General features: G+C 35.4%; 3 protein-coding genes across 5 annotated transcripts; all 3 read left to right on the forward strand.

The window, feature by feature from the left end:
• The first annotated feature begins 387 nt into the window (after window positions 1-387).
• Taf2 (TATA-box binding protein associated factor 2) lies at window positions 388-7,473 on the forward strand. Its single transcript, XM_043417324.1, has 18 exons — window positions 388-529; window positions 699-753; window positions 963-1,126; window positions 1,356-1,572; window positions 1,803-2,041; window positions 2,130-2,351; window positions 2,511-2,724; window positions 3,413-3,873; window positions 4,067-4,306; window positions 4,407-4,656; window positions 4,817-4,957; window positions 5,066-5,256; window positions 5,371-5,582; window positions 5,690-5,909; window positions 6,184-6,358; window positions 6,438-6,611; window positions 6,730-6,909; window positions 7,044-7,473. Exons 1-18 carry the CDS (start codon window positions 486-488, stop codon window positions 7,329-7,331), a joined length of 3,687 nt encoding a protein of 1,228 aa, XP_043273259.1. The 5' UTR covers window positions 388-485; the 3' UTR covers window positions 7,332-7,473.
• Window positions 7,474-7,972: 499 nt separating this feature from the next.
• Window positions 7,973-11,245, forward strand: LOC122409618 (transcription factor E2F4-like). Of its 2 annotated transcripts, none has more exons than XM_043417330.1 (7): window positions 7,973-8,175; window positions 9,120-9,229; window positions 9,307-9,577; window positions 9,667-9,887; window positions 10,233-10,333; window positions 10,449-10,496; window positions 10,568-11,245. In XM_043417330.1, the coding sequence occupies exons 1-7, from the start codon at window positions 8,068-8,070 to the stop codon at window positions 10,675-10,677; spliced, it is 969 nt and encodes a 322-aa protein (XP_043273265.1). In that variant the 5' UTR covers window positions 7,973-8,067; the 3' UTR covers window positions 10,678-11,245. The 2 variants fall into 2 exon arrangements, with proteins under 2 accessions (XP_043273265.1, XP_043273266.1); XM_043417331.1 differs by lacking the exon at window positions 7,973-8,175 and adding an exon at window positions 8,296-8,813.
• A 132-nt stretch (window positions 11,246-11,377) lies between these two features.
• On the forward strand, window positions 11,378-14,962 carry LOC122409622 (mpv17-like protein). 2 transcript variants are annotated; one of them, XM_043417345.1, is made up of 5 exons: window positions 11,887-12,687; window positions 12,823-12,871; window positions 13,151-13,424; window positions 13,609-13,740; window positions 13,850-14,962. In XM_043417345.1, exons 3-5 carry the CDS (start codon window positions 13,167-13,169, stop codon window positions 14,066-14,068), a joined length of 609 nt encoding a protein of 202 aa, XP_043273280.1. In that variant the 5' UTR covers window positions 11,887-12,687; window positions 12,823-12,871; window positions 13,151-13,166; the 3' UTR covers window positions 14,069-14,962. The 2 variants fall into 2 exon arrangements, with proteins under 2 accessions (XP_043273281.1, XP_043273280.1); XM_043417346.1 differs by lacking the exon at window positions 12,823-12,871 and having other exon boundaries at window positions 11,378-12,687.
• Window positions 14,963-14,985: the final 23 nt, after the last annotated feature.

The raw sequence follows: 14,985 nt of genomic DNA on the forward strand, positions 1-14,985 counted from the left end.
AGGTGTCAACAAGAAAAATAAAATTATCCAGGATTCGGTCGGTAAAAAATATTTCGTAAATATATATATTAAATTCAAAATGATTCATTTGAACAGTCGTACGCTCCGCAATAAAACCTCGTGGATATTTGTTTATCATTTATTATATGATACGCGCATACTGCTGTTGAGTTTTTCCGATGAATGAAACAAATTCAAATCTCACGTCACCCACGTCTGTAATAATTTTTTCAATCGTAAATCGTAACCTTTCAGATGACTAAATTCATCCGATTATAAAATCAGCAACTTCAAGTTGAATCTGACCAATGGGAGCAATGTGCATGGATCTGAAATGACGATGATTGGTTATTCGTTCCAGTTTTCGATTTTCGATTGGGATGAAAAAAAAAAACAATGTTTTTTTCTAGCGTCGCTGTTTAATTTTTAGGAATGTCAAAATCGTATATTTCCTTCTTTCGCGTATTTGATTTTTCGAAAAAACGATGAAGAAAGAACGAACAGCTGACATCAGCCGACCTTTCAAATTATAAGTATTTTTGTACTTTATTTTCGCGTACATTATTTTTGTGTACCTATTCTAAATATTTTTAGGTTATGTTATTCTTATAAGCAGGTTAGAATGTGTTAATTTTTTTTTCTAGAGTTGAAATAAAGTAACAATGTGTCTAATGAGAAATATTGCTTTTCTAATCTACAGCTCATCAAATTTTGAGCTTGACTGGAATAAGCTTTCAGAGGAAGAGCATCATCGTGAGTACAATCAAAATTTCGAACTCTTATTTTTGCCGCGAAATTAGCAGAGGAAAGCTTTTGTTTTTTTTTTTTTCATTGTCATAACTTATAGCAGCGAAAAATCAAGGTATCAATGAGAATTTCAACGTCACTGAAGCCAATTTTCATGATAATAAAATTGTAGAAATACCAGATGTTATTTTTTTTCTCTGCCTTTTTTTCAACAGGGTTTTGTGGAATTGACGATAGTGCCTCTCAGAGACAGCCTAAAGGTTGTGAAACTCAACGCCAGGCAATGCAGGATCTATAGGGTTTGTCTCAATGATACTTTCGAGGCACCATTTCAATATTTCGATCCATTTTTGGACATTTGTCAAGGAGATGGTAAACAGTAAGTTACTTTTACAAATATTATGATTGTCCAAGGAGACATCAGTTAATACCGATATTCAACCCATGTTGTTATTGTTATAACAAACATTAATTAAATAAAATTTTATTTTTGCTTTGGCAATTATTTTCTTATCAGTAATCTAATCATTTTTCAAAACAATTTTTTCGCATCAAAAGGTTTTACACTGTGCTATGAGCGAAATTTCAGGATTGTTTGTGTTGCTCAGGCGGTCATTGGAGTTTTTCTCAAATCTTCATCTGGCAGCAGCGCAACGCGTCGATCCTGATAACAATGCAGGCGAGCTTGTTATCCAAATACCACCAGATGCGGTGCATCTCATAGCAGAGGGACGTAGTTTGAGAATAGGTATTGAATTCTCTCTGGAACAACCACAGGGTGGTGTACATTTTGTTCTGCCAAACTGCGAAGGTTCTCTAGCAGAGGTATTTTTATAAAAAATATAACTGTTATTTTCACAGGGTTTTTAACGACCTGAAAATTATTGAAATTCTTAAATATCACAATATTAGATTTCGACTTTATAAAGTCATGGAAGGTTGTGAAAAATTACCACAAAATCCGACTTTTACAAAGTTTTAGCATGTTCCAATATGTTTGTTTTCTTTTTGAAAAATTCTACATTTTTTTAAGCTTATGATAATTTATTTAATAGCGCGGTGCTCATATGTACACGTACAGCTACGAGAATTCTTCAAGACTATGGTTTCCCTGCGTGGATAGTTTCGCCGAGCCATGTACTTGGAAATTAGAGTTTACCGTGGACGATTTCATGACCGCCGTCTCATGTGGCGATTTGGTTGAAGTTGTTTACACTCCGGATATGAGAAGAAAAACGTTTCATTACGTTTTAAACACACCAGCTTGCGCACCTAACATCGCTCTTGCAGTTGGGTCGGTTAATAACACTTTTACAAACTTTTTCATTACAAAATTCAATTTTTCATTTTCATTTTAATAATACTTTAACTTTCTTCTATAGACCATTTGAGATATTCGTTGATCCATACATGCACGAAGTGACACATTTTTGTTTACCTCAACTTTTACCATCTCTCAAAGTTTCTGCAAAGTATATGCATGAAGCGTTTGAATTCTACGAGGAAACGTTGTCCAACAGATATCCTTATTCTTGTTACAAACAAGTTTTCGTTGATGAAATTGATGAGGACATCAATGCCTATGCGACCATGAGCATACTTAAGTACGTGTCTTGATAATACCATTTTTTTCAACTCAAACTTTTCATATCGGATGAAAAAATTGAAAAAAGTACTTACAGAAGCTAAATAAATAATAACAATTATTATTCCTATTCTATTATTACATGCTTGTTTTGAAGATTGTTGGAATTTTGTTTCAGCACTAATCTTCTTCATTCAACAGCGATAATAGATCAAGTTTACATTACGAAAAAGGCTATGGCCCAAGCTATAGCAGAACAATTTTTCGGATGCTTTATTTCAATGCAAAATTGGTCGGACACGTGGTTACCAAAAGGTATTTCGACTTATCTCACTGGATTATATGCGAAAAAGTGTTTTGGCAATAACGAATACAGAGAGTGGATTCAATCGGTAAATACAAAGATTTATATGTGTATATTTTTTTCTCTTTGAACTTTCTCTTTTCCAAATCGATTTCTGACGAAGGATTGTTGAAGAGGGAACCGCAGTGAAGTTAAAAATCATCGGAGTTTTTCGAAGTATGGTAACTTATAGGCTGGCCCTTATTTGGGGTGTTTTCGGAGTTTCCCGAGGACGAGGCAAACGAAGTTTGCAAAAGATTTTTTGAAAAAATTCGCAAAACTTAAAAATAATTATTAAAAAAATAATTTTTTGCAAACTTTTCCACCTTGTCGACAGGGAATTCCGAGAACACCCCAAATAAGAACCCCCACCCTATAGCCGTAGTAAGGGTAAGTGCCAACAGAAACAAGCGATGAAATCTGCTATTTGAAACGACAAAAATGGCCGGTTGAATATTGTTTTTAGGATTTTAACATTCTGGATTGCAAATACAGTTGGGCAGTATGCCAACAGTAGTCATTTCTCAGTTTTTAGGTCCATGACAATTCTCACTCGAAGTATTACTAATATATAAAAAAGTGACGACACTGAAAAAATTTTACCCTCTTCCTGTCTTTCGATGAAATTCAATAATAAGCCTTCATGTCACAAAATTTAGTTAAAATGTGTTTTTCCGTTTCATTCATATAGAGAGATAAGTGAATATTTTACCTTACAAATTGAATTGTTGATCCAGGAACTTCAAGAGGTGGTAAAATACGAAGAAGAATTTGGCGGAATAATTTTAGATTCGTCACAGCCACCGGCCCCGCTTCCGATCGCTGCTAACAGTCCAGCCCCGGCGCCCCGTGTTCCTGATCCAGGTTTTTATTTTCCAGTGAAAAATTTGCACACTATGTCGCCGAAGTATATTCAAGTGCTGCGTAAAAAAGCGCATTTGGTGATACGGATGTTGGAGCACAGGATTGGCCAGGAACTTCTGCTCCAAGTATTCAACAAACAGTTATCATTGGCTGCGAACGCAGCTCAACAAAAAATCGACTCTGGTCTTTGGTCCCACTTTTTGATTAGTACGAACGTATTTACTAAAGCCATATTTACCGTGACCGGTAAGGATATGGCGGTGTTTATCGATCAATGGGTTAGAACCGGTGGTCACGCGAAATTCAGTCTAAGCTTCGTTTTCAACAGAAAAAGGTTTTTATTATTCTATTTAGAGAGCGATCGAAGCTCCCTCCTTATTTCATTTTTATATTCCATTCATCAAGTTAAAATTAAGTTCAGTTAAAATAACAAAAATGCTCACTATTTGAAAAAATTCATTTCATTGTGCAAATGAACCTCCAATAAAGAACAATTTATTTTATCTAAACTCATATTTATTTTTAAGGAACACCGTCGAATTAGAGATTCGACAGGATACGACGCACTATCGGGGTATAAGAAAATACGTTGGGCCTTTGCTTGTCAATATTCAAGAATTGGACGGTACTTTCAAGCACACTCTCCAGATCGAGGGAACCGTCGCAAAAGCCGATATAACGTGTCACAGCAAGAGCAGGAGAAATAAGAAGAAAAAAATCCCTCTTTGTACTGGTGAGGAAGTCGACATGGATCTTTCGGCAATGGAGTAAGTCCAATTGTTTGTTCATTCTATTAAGATTTTTCAAAGTCCACGTCTAATTTAATGATCATTTTTTTTCATTACTTCTGATCAATGATTTCTACAGCGATTCCCCGGTACTTTGGATAAGGCTCGATCCGGACATAACTTTAATGCGGGCCGTGCAAATTGAACAGCCGGACTATCAATGGCAATATCAGTTGAGACACGAAAGGGACGTCACGGCACAGCTCGAAGCGATCGAGGCTCTTCAAAACCATCCGACGCCCGCTACTCGGTTGGCTCTTACCGACACGATTGAAAATGAACATTGTTATTACAAAGTTCGTTTGCGAGCCGCCCATTGTTTAACAAAGGTGAAAAAAAGGATTTTTGAATTTGATGAATAAATCAACAATTGGGATTGAAGACAGTCCAAATATATCAGAACGGGATGATTGTTTGATGGAAATCTCAAAATAAAGTTCCATGAAATGTTAAAAAAATAATTTGGAAAACGTTATTCGTTGTCATCAGGTTGCAAACGCAATGGTCGCTACCTGGGCAGGCCCTCCCGCTATGCTCGCAATTTTCCGGAAACTTTACGGCTCGGCCTCGTGTCGAAGAATCATCAAGCAAAATAATTTCACCAACTTTCAGCACTATTTTTTACAAAAGGTACAAAATATCTGCACTCGTACACTCGTTTAAATATTCATTGTGTTATTAAAGTGTGTCAAACTATTTAAAACACTGTTAATGGATGTATTTTATAATGTTTTTCAGACTATACCAGTCGCAATGGCAGGTTTGCGAAACGCGCATGGAATTTGTCCACCGGAAGTTCTCGCTTTCCTTATGGACCTTTTCAAGTACAATGACAACAGTAAAAATCGTTATTCCGACAATTATTACAGAGCTGCGTTAATTGAAGCTCTCGGAGCGACAGTTACACCTGTGATTAGTGTCCAACATGGGTAAATCAAAAATACGTTGAATTCCCTTAAACGAAATTTACTGCACCTTATTTAATAGGAATAAATTTAAAATTTGGCGATATCCTCTTTTAAATGATGCTGCCTTTTTCACAGGACTTCCATAACAGCAGAATCATTGTCTGTTGACACAAAAGCAATTCTCGAAGAAGTTACTAGAAATTTGAATCTCGAGAAACTTTTGCCTTGTTATAAATACACGGTGAGCGTCGCTTGCTTAAAAGTCATCCGAATATTGCAGAAATTCGGACACTTGCCAAGCAATCCGCACCTTTTTAGGGCGTACGCAGCTTACGGACAGTTTATAGGTAAATCGTTGAAAAAAATCATCGAAAAATCCATCGGTTGAAGCAAAAAAAAATGTTGCAGAGATTTCGTAATTTTTTTAATGGTTTCATTTAATATTATTTTTTAGATGTCAGAATAGCAGCTCTCCAAGCTCTCGTCGACTTTACCAAAGTCGATGGCAAATGGGACGATCTCGAATTTCTTCTCGATATGGCGGAAATGGATCCCCATCCTAGTGTACGTCATAGACTCGTCAGATTGATGGTGGAAAATCCGCCCTTTGAAAGAGCTCATAAACATCGACTGGATAAGCCCGAATTAGTCGATCGAATATGGAATCTTATAAAGTAAGCATTACACGTTAAAATAAATGACTGTTAAAATTCAAAATTGAACTTTCAATTTATATCTCACCGGATACTCGATTTTTCAATAAACATGTAATAATGTGTGCCGGCTTAGCATAAACACGTAACAAGTGGTTCGGCTTGTTTTCGACTCTGTTGCAAGGCTTATGTTGAAAAAGATTGTGCGGATCCAAGATTAATATTGAAATAGAAAGATTTTTGTAAATCTATGAATCATGACGTATTCAACTTTTTTTCTCTTTAATTTCTGTAGCGGTATGTTGTCCCACGACTCCAAATTACGTTGTGACCTTGTCGATTTTTATTACACATTGTACGGTTCGAAAAGGCCCCTGTGTTTGCCTATCCCGGAACTGGGATGTCTTTCCGCTAAACCACGGAAGGCTGGACCTCAAGCCAGCCCCGAGAGGGAAGAAAATCTACGTCTGGTAATAATTTGCATTATTTCTAGACACGTTTTGGAGCTTAATACTTGAAAATAACTTTGGAATGGTTGATTTTTTACAGAACAAACCGGGAGTACCACCCCACATTAAACAAGAAATCGTCCAGGAACCTCAGGATGTTACATTACCCAGCAGTAAAAGGAAGGCTTCGTCGCCTGTCAAAGAACCTGTTGCTGGGCCCAGTACCGCTTCGGATTGTGGTCCAGAGGTTAAACGACAAAAACAGACTCATAACGTATGTCGAAAGACGAAAATTCTTCGTGGACTGAAGAATTTTTTAATATCAAAATTTTTGTATTTTACACTATTTCGGCTGATCGGGTTTATTTATTTCTTCATTAAAACTTGTTTAGGATGCTGGAAGAGGGACTCCGGGTCCACCAGGCGAAGGAAAAGTCAAGTCTGAATATTACAGCGACAATTCGGCATCTTTGCCGGGTCTTATGGGAACTCAAGGTCCCGTGGGCTTTGAACCTGGAATGTTCAAAAAAGAAGCTGAAGACCACAAGCAAAAAGGCGATTCCTCGAACAAGGCAAATATAAAAGAAAATAATAATAATAAAAAACTAGCACAAATTTTTTTGCGAAATCAACAATAACGTTCAATTATTTTCATTCATTTTGTTTTCATCCAATATAAATTTATTGCGTTGTTCTCTTTATTCAGGGTAAGAAGAAGAAGAAGGACAAGAAGAAACACAAACATAAACATAAACACAAACACGAGCATAAACACACGAAGGATAAGGACAAAAAGGATAAAGAAAAGCAACCAAAAGATAAGGACAAGGATAAGGACAAAGATAAAGAGAAAGAAAAGGAGAAGGACAAGGATAAGGAGAAGAGCAAGGAGAAAGATTCCGTCGTCAAGGTCAAAGAGGATACTTTAAGTTCACTGAGTTCAAGCCCAAGTCCTGATGCTACAAGCGCCACTAACGAATTTTCTTTTCCCTGAATTTTCATTCCCATGTTCGAACCATCATCGATTTCTTCCCAAGAAAATAAACACTTTTTTTAAACTAGACAATTTTTTTCATATTGATATTTGTAAATAAATTGCAAACTTATGAGAATATACGAGAAACCACTACAGCATTGTTAATGGTTATAATTCATTTCAGAAAATCATTTTCATTCGTTACTTTTTCAGTTACTCGCCCGTTTATTGACACAAGAGGTTCGAAGTGCTGGAAAGACTCTCACAGTTTGAGTGGATTTTTTGTACGATTAACTTTGTCTATGCATTGCCCTAATCTTCAAATTCAAGTATTTGCTTATTAGATCTTTCATGCGAACATTCAGTTTCGTATCGATGTGAAATCCGTTAACCGCATTAACACAGTTCGAATTTCGCGCGCTTTAGGACGAGAGCAAAAATGATCAAGACGTTTCGTATTTTCCAATTCCTGCTGTCATGTTGTTTATTACATTTAATTATTGTGAATCTTTCAAGTGTTTCAAACAAGTTCCGTCTAGGGGGTATTCAATGTAATTTCTATTATTTGTTATTGTTACATATTTTACGAGAGTTTTGACTGTAAACTGGCAATAGTATAATAAATAGCCGCGGCGTGGCACTGCGCGCTAGAGCGTCAGTTGTTGCGGCAATTTCGAAGGGATGAGAAGAAACACCACCGCGAACCATGAGCTTTTAAAATATTTTTTGACAACGGTTCGTAATCCACGTACAAATGGCAGAGAGTCAGCAGAGCAGATTCGAGAAATCCCTCGGTCTGTTGACCACTCGTTTCGTAACGTTGTTGCAAAAAGCACAGGATGGTGTCCTCGATCTCAAAGTCGTGAGTTTGTTTTTTTCCTTTTCATAATTTTTTACTTCTTACCCATCCTCGTCCCGTAGTAACGAGGCGCTAGATAGGTTAAGTTTGTCGCTCCAGTTGCTTGCGGGAATTTCGAATAAATTCAACCTATCGCACACTGCTTTCTCTAATGTGAATTTCCATCCACTCATTTCTGCGTTCATTTTATTCGCATATGAAAGATTATTTTTGTTTTTTGACCCATATTCGGGATCCGTCAGTGTTGATATTTCATAATCGTTTTACGTTGCAAAAGCACCGTACTTATTCTTCATTTCCTCATTCGCATTTTTTGCAGTATTTTTTAAACTATAAAGAACATAACCTAAAAAGCATTTATCATATATTTTGTTTACTTTTACGAGAGAATTGCAATTTCTACCAAAACTTGTCATTTTCCATTGCTCATAAAAATATCTCTTATTATTTTTGAAGGTCATTGTTCCCTCAAATTTATCCTATTCTCTTCCATGCTCAGGAATTTCGAGCATTTTGTTAATTTTGTAAAATCTTGAACAAAAATGTATTGCTCTGTCTCTTATGGTTAAAGCTCACTTTTCGACAGCTGAGTTATGTGAATGAATAAAAAAAGTCTACTAACAAGTCACAGATTTATGCAGGCAGGTCACAGGTTTATATTTTCAAATTTTGTACTAGTTGACAAAATATACAATTTTTTTGTTACAAAGTGTCCGCAAGATATTCATGCAAATTACTATTGACCGTGAGCGTCGCCTTCCAATATATTCTTTTCATCAAAATAGATTCAATTTATTCACGTATGAAATATTCAACACACAATTGTCTGATTATAATTTTATTGTTTCTCATAAATTAAAAGGCCACAAAGAAATTTTTTTTTTTAAATGACTGTAAATCAAATATCATATGCACTAATATGTTAAAAAATTAATTTTCAACAAAAGGCGGCTGACATCCTGGAAGTTCGACAAAAAAGACGTATCTACGATATTACAAATGTTCTGGAAGGAATTGGATTGATAGAGAAGAAAAGCAAAAATAGTATACAGTGGAAGTAAGAATGCATTATTTTCTTGAAATATGTTGAATGCACAAATTGTTCATGACTCCTCAACACAACTTTCTATCAAGGGGTGCTGGACCAGGATGCAATTCGGAAGAGCTCGGAGACAAGTTGTTCTTACTTAAAGATGAGATAAAAAAATTGGAGGAACATGAAGCAACTCTTGATACTCATATGCAATGGATTAAACAAAGTATAAGGAACATCGAAGCAGATTTAAATAACAGAAAGTTCACTTATATTACATACGAGGATGTTAAAGAACATTTCGCTGAAGAGTTTGTTCTTGGGATCGAGGCGCCAACGGATACCATACTAAAAGTTCCGAACATAGCAAAGGTAAGTATTATGAATGTTTCAGCGAGTATATTTATTTGCTAAATTTTGATTTTAAATTCATTTTGAGTTAAACCGTTTCTTTTGTTTAGCAAACTGGCGATGAATCAGAGAACGACTTGAATTATGAGATGTCTTTGAAGAGTAATACCGGCGAAATTAAGGTTTATGTCGTTCAGCCCCTTCTTGCTGAAACTTATGACAATAAAATGGTGGAAATGAGGCTCAAAGCTGACGAGTCAAAAGGCACAAAGAGAGATAAGATGGAAAGCGAGTCGAAAGACGATTCAAGACCAAAGAGAAAATCTGCAAGGTAATCTCATTCTTTGCATTGTTGTTTTCATCTTTATATTTCTCAATCGATTTAAAAAATGTTCCATCTTTTTATTAACTATATATGTAAAAAAATGTGAAGAAATATCGCTCTTATCGCTTTGGAAATCGTAAGTTTATATTTCTGATCTGCATAGAGCGTAAAACAATTGACGATCTCAATTTCGACAATTGAGCGATCAGTGGTCTCGTTCGGGGATGATCAAACGTGAGACAAGTTTGTTCACTTGGAGTAGACCGTACATATCCTCATTCATAAAAAAAACAATATCTTTTCACGATCATTAAGTTAATACTAAACTAGAATGATGGAATTTTTTGGTAGATTACCCAAAGGAGTAACGAAGACAGAGTTATCGGAGGAAGATGAAGAGGTAGAAGATTCTGAATCGCTAGCAGCAAAAATCGCGCTCGGCGAAAACACGAGTAAGTTTTTATTTACGAATCGACGAACAGCAATTTATGTCAATTGAAACATTTTTTATTCGAGTGCTTTGTGTTTCGTGTTTCATCAATTATTAGTTATTCACTTATTTTGTAGATCTTATAGGACCGGATGAAAACTTACTTGACGAATTTTATTCAGACTGTAAGTATTATTCGTGAACTAAATGAAAATTATGGCATAATTTCATGTTCATTGAAACATTTAAATTTCAGTTTGTGGACCTTTAATAAGACTCAGCCCACCACCCGGAGAGAAAGATTATCTATTCAATCTTGGCGAAAATGAAGGCATTTTCGATTTATTTGATATTGCAGCTAAATAACACACGCTCACCCCACCAGGGAAATGAATCATGCATAAACTTTTGGAAGTGAACTTGGAATTGTATTGCACAAGCAATTGGGGTGGAAGGTTGGAAGTAAATCCATTGGAATGAAAAACACTTGGATGGAAGCTCGTCGGTAGTACGAATAAACTGAGCGTTTTTTTTTTCGATACACCCCGAAGATGTGTGTGGTTATAGACGTATGAATCAAGAAAAATCCGAATTTATACGATTAAGTATAAAATTTGAAGGACTGGAAAACTCAGTGAACTTCATCAGTGTTGAAATCATGAAAACGTTCTCGGCAATCGAACCCGAGATAGCTCGAATTTAAAAAGGAGTGAAAAAAAAAATAATAAAAGCACAGATCGACGACGGATCATTATTAAATTGTCATATCCATCGAATCTTCAACGTAGAATTTAATTACACGTAATAAATATAAATACATGTTATATTACACAATTAGGATGAATATTGATAAAACAAATATGTACATAGAGCATTATTTGCAGCAGCAAATAATTGACGGTTGAACAAGGGATAAATGACGATGCAGCGAGAACTGATTTTGTCCCAGTCTGTATATTTTTTCTTTAGATCCTTCGAAAAAGTGTCTGCGTGATATTTCCCTTTTAGTATTCCCGTATTTCTTGGTAACCAAGCAGAAATAAATTTTGCTGTTCGGCAAAAGTCGAAAAAATAATGAAAAATTGCTGGTAATTGAGATGCTACGATAGCAAAGTCTGCTCAAGAATGAAAGATCGAGCGGTTATTATCATTCGATGTGATCTTCTTGGCAATCATATATTTCTGAGAATATTTATTTTTATTATTAAAAAACTATCTAATTTTAGATAAAAATTTAAGAGGTCTCATAACAATACTAAAGTACGAGTTTTTCTTCTGATTAAGGGAAAGCAAACTCAATAAATCTGTTTTTCAAAAATATTTTCATTCGATAGTGTAGCTCTGCATGAAATTCATTAAAAATTTTTCAAAAGTACAGGTATTTCAAGTACGATGGAAAAATTTATCCAAATACGATTGGTGTTTGATAAATTCGACGTGAAGGATTTTTTATTCAATATTTAGTTTCAACAACAGTATTTTCAAGAATAAAGAAGCTTGGCAATAAGCTTTGTTTCCAACCCAAAGTATGGAAATTGGTTTTTTCATTTTAATACAAAGGATTCAGTCGGAATATGGTTCTCATATAAGAACATACGGCTGCGTTAGAATAAGTATTGTACAAAATTTTCTATCTATAAAATGTTTCTTTAGAATCAACGCTAAATTGATTTCGTGGAAAAATGTTTATGCCATAAAAAATGGTGGTTTTTGATACAATTGTCGAGGCCCAAATTTACGTAAGAACGGTAATTGTGATGATTTCGGCAATAATTATCGGAATGACAAAAAAGGGGAAAAATTTGAGCGGAAATGATAGGAAATAGCCGAGGGGCGAGTGGACATTGACTGTCGTTTTATTTGAAAATACTTCTTAGTAATCGGTCAGCATATATATTATCAAGGACAGATAAGAATGGAACTCGTTTGATTTCGTCATAGTATACCAAGTTTTCTCGTGTCTCACACGAGTTTGCATTATTGTTGATCTCTTTCTCGAGAGCAGGGAAGTTTGCCAAAATTCATGTCCCCTTGGTGCTCGTATATTTGCGGTGTCATAGTGGAGGAATATATTTTTCGCCTTCCTTTTGTTTTTGTTAACGTGCGCCGCCACGTTGTCTCGAGAGGGTAGGGAGAATCTCGAAACGACGTTTCAAAGTTTCAGGTCGTCGATAATTTCGTCCGTGATACACTTACATGCATATGCATATTTAATTCACATAAAATCTTTTACTCATGCGAATAGACAAAAAGACAAAACCGGAAAAACTCATCATGTAAACTTTATATACACATGTCTACAAAGCTGTTTATAAATCGAAGGAAACACATGAGCAAAAGCTGACTACGCACATGACCGTGAAAATAAAAAAATCGGTAATGAGCAAGATAGTAGAATGATGTGGTGGCAAAGAGGGGAGGAAGGGGAGGGATAGAGTTGGTTCTGTCAAACGTCAAAGGCTCGCTACTTCGCGTGTTACATCACGATAAAGCTTTTCATAAATGTTTCAGTACTACGCGGGATCCGTTGGTCCGGATATCGATAGCCAAAAAATTCAGTGTAAGCGCATTCGACGAACGTTTCATTTGTTTTTTGTTTGAAAAAACGTAATTTTTTCGTGTGAGAGAAACGAATGTTGAGTTCGCCACCTGCGCGTTTTGTCGTCTGCTACTCCGCGTTACGATTAGCTCGTGCTGTCACGCGTCTATTAAAACATTGTTGAAATTTTTTCCTCTCAACTTCGCCCATTTCTCTCTTGTTCACATGGAGAATACGATTTATTCAGGAAATACTTACTCCCGGGTTTTCTGCAACTTTTTAACATGGATTTCTTTACAGTGGCTTACGAGAAAAGATGAGGACTGTGTTCGTGAAATTTCGTGAGGTTACGCAGAAATATCCTGTTGTCAGGGGGATGGCTTCGTATTGCGTGATTTGGCCTGTCGGGAGCCTTCTTCAACAAAAGATTGCTGGTAACAAAGAACTCAATTATACTCAGGCCTTTCGGTTTAGCCTCTACGGAGGTTTCTTTGTTGCTCCTACCCTCTATGCTTGGCTCAAATGTGCATCCTACCTCTGGCCAAAGAGCAATTTGAGGTCTGCGATTACTAAGGTGAGTACAATCTCTGGGAATATTGCGCATTGATGAAAATTGCTATTGATCACCATGATATTTGGTGTACAAGGCATTTTGTGTCGACTTAACATTTTTAAAATCTTCCATTTCTGTTTGGTTTCTTATTTATTGTTTATGATTCAGGATATCATAGATGCATCAATTTAATTTTTCTACACAGGCTCTTGTTGAACAAGTTACTTATGGTCCGGCGGCGATGTGTTGTTTTTTCTTTGGAATTAATCTGCTGGAATTCAAACCTGTCTCGGAATGCGTAGAGGAAGTGAGGCAGAAGTTTTGGCCAACATACAAAGTGAGTTTGATCGTAGTTCTGACAACTTTTTTATTTTTTAAATGTCCTAAGTTTCAAAACTTTATTCATTTCGGATTCTGTGATAGAATGTTCGTTTTTTCAATTTCAGATCGGCGTTTGCGTCTGGCCAGTTTTGCAGACCATTAATTTTGTTCTAATTCCCGAGCGTAATCGAGTTGTTTATGTGAGCGTTTGCAGCCTCATGTGGACGTCGTTTCTGGCTTATATGAAATCACTTGAGAGTAAAAAGCTTCATGAGTCAGTAACAAATAAACCAGAATTAGAAGCAATGAAAAGTGATAGTAGAATATTAGATAAACAAAAATAATTTCAACTGCAATGATTACATTGTACGAATAGCCGAATTGCCATATATATCTGTATATATTTATTTATTATGTCATACATGAAATATTTTTGGATTATTCGATCTGAACAAAACCATGAATTTTACAATATTTGTTCTGAAATAAAGTAAGGTCAATATTGAATCATTCTCTCTGTAATGTCAAATTTGAAAGTTATTCATAAATATCTTATGAAACACAGATAACAAAAGTCAAACTTATTCTGAATCAAAATTCAGATATTGAGAATTAAGATTCGTCAATTTCTATTCTGAAAGTATACAAACCTTTGAAAGTAGAATGACCAGAGTAAATATGTAATTTAAAAAATGGTTGAAACTTGGTTTCCATAGATAAAAAGAGAGCTAGAAAATTTTCATTGAGGAGAATTTCACGTATGTTCAAATAAATATTCATATACAATCTATTTTGAAAATTAGGTGGATCGCTGTTTTGCGAAACGTGTTGATTATACGTAAAATTTAGGTATGATTCGTTTTGCCAAACCATTCCTAGGAAAAAATATCTTTTACAATTCAATGTGTATAGTTCCGAATGGAAAAAGTGTTGATAGTTGCAAATGATCGTGATATCGTTTCAACTGGATTGGAAAGTATTTTCTATTAGTCCTGTATACAAATATTTTTTACTGTACCTCAAGGATTAACGAAAAAGAATAACATGTGTTCCACTTTGTCTAGCGAAGGACAAAAAATGAATAGAATTATTGACTGTTGACCTGTCTATTACTGAATTATATCGATGTTTCATGAAAAACGTTACATTCATGTTACAAATTACGACGTGATCTCGTTCACAACAATGTACAAAAAATATCAATGTTATTGACAATAAATTAGACCTGTTTTAAGTGAGTTTTCGTGCCAGCATTTTTTCT

The sequence above is a fragment of the Venturia canescens genome, chromosome 4 (genome assembly GCF_019457755.1).
Source record: "Venturia canescens isolate UGA chromosome 4, ASM1945775v1, whole genome shotgun sequence".
Classification (NCBI taxonomy): Eukaryota; Metazoa; Arthropoda; class Insecta; order Hymenoptera; family Ichneumonidae; genus Venturia; species Venturia canescens.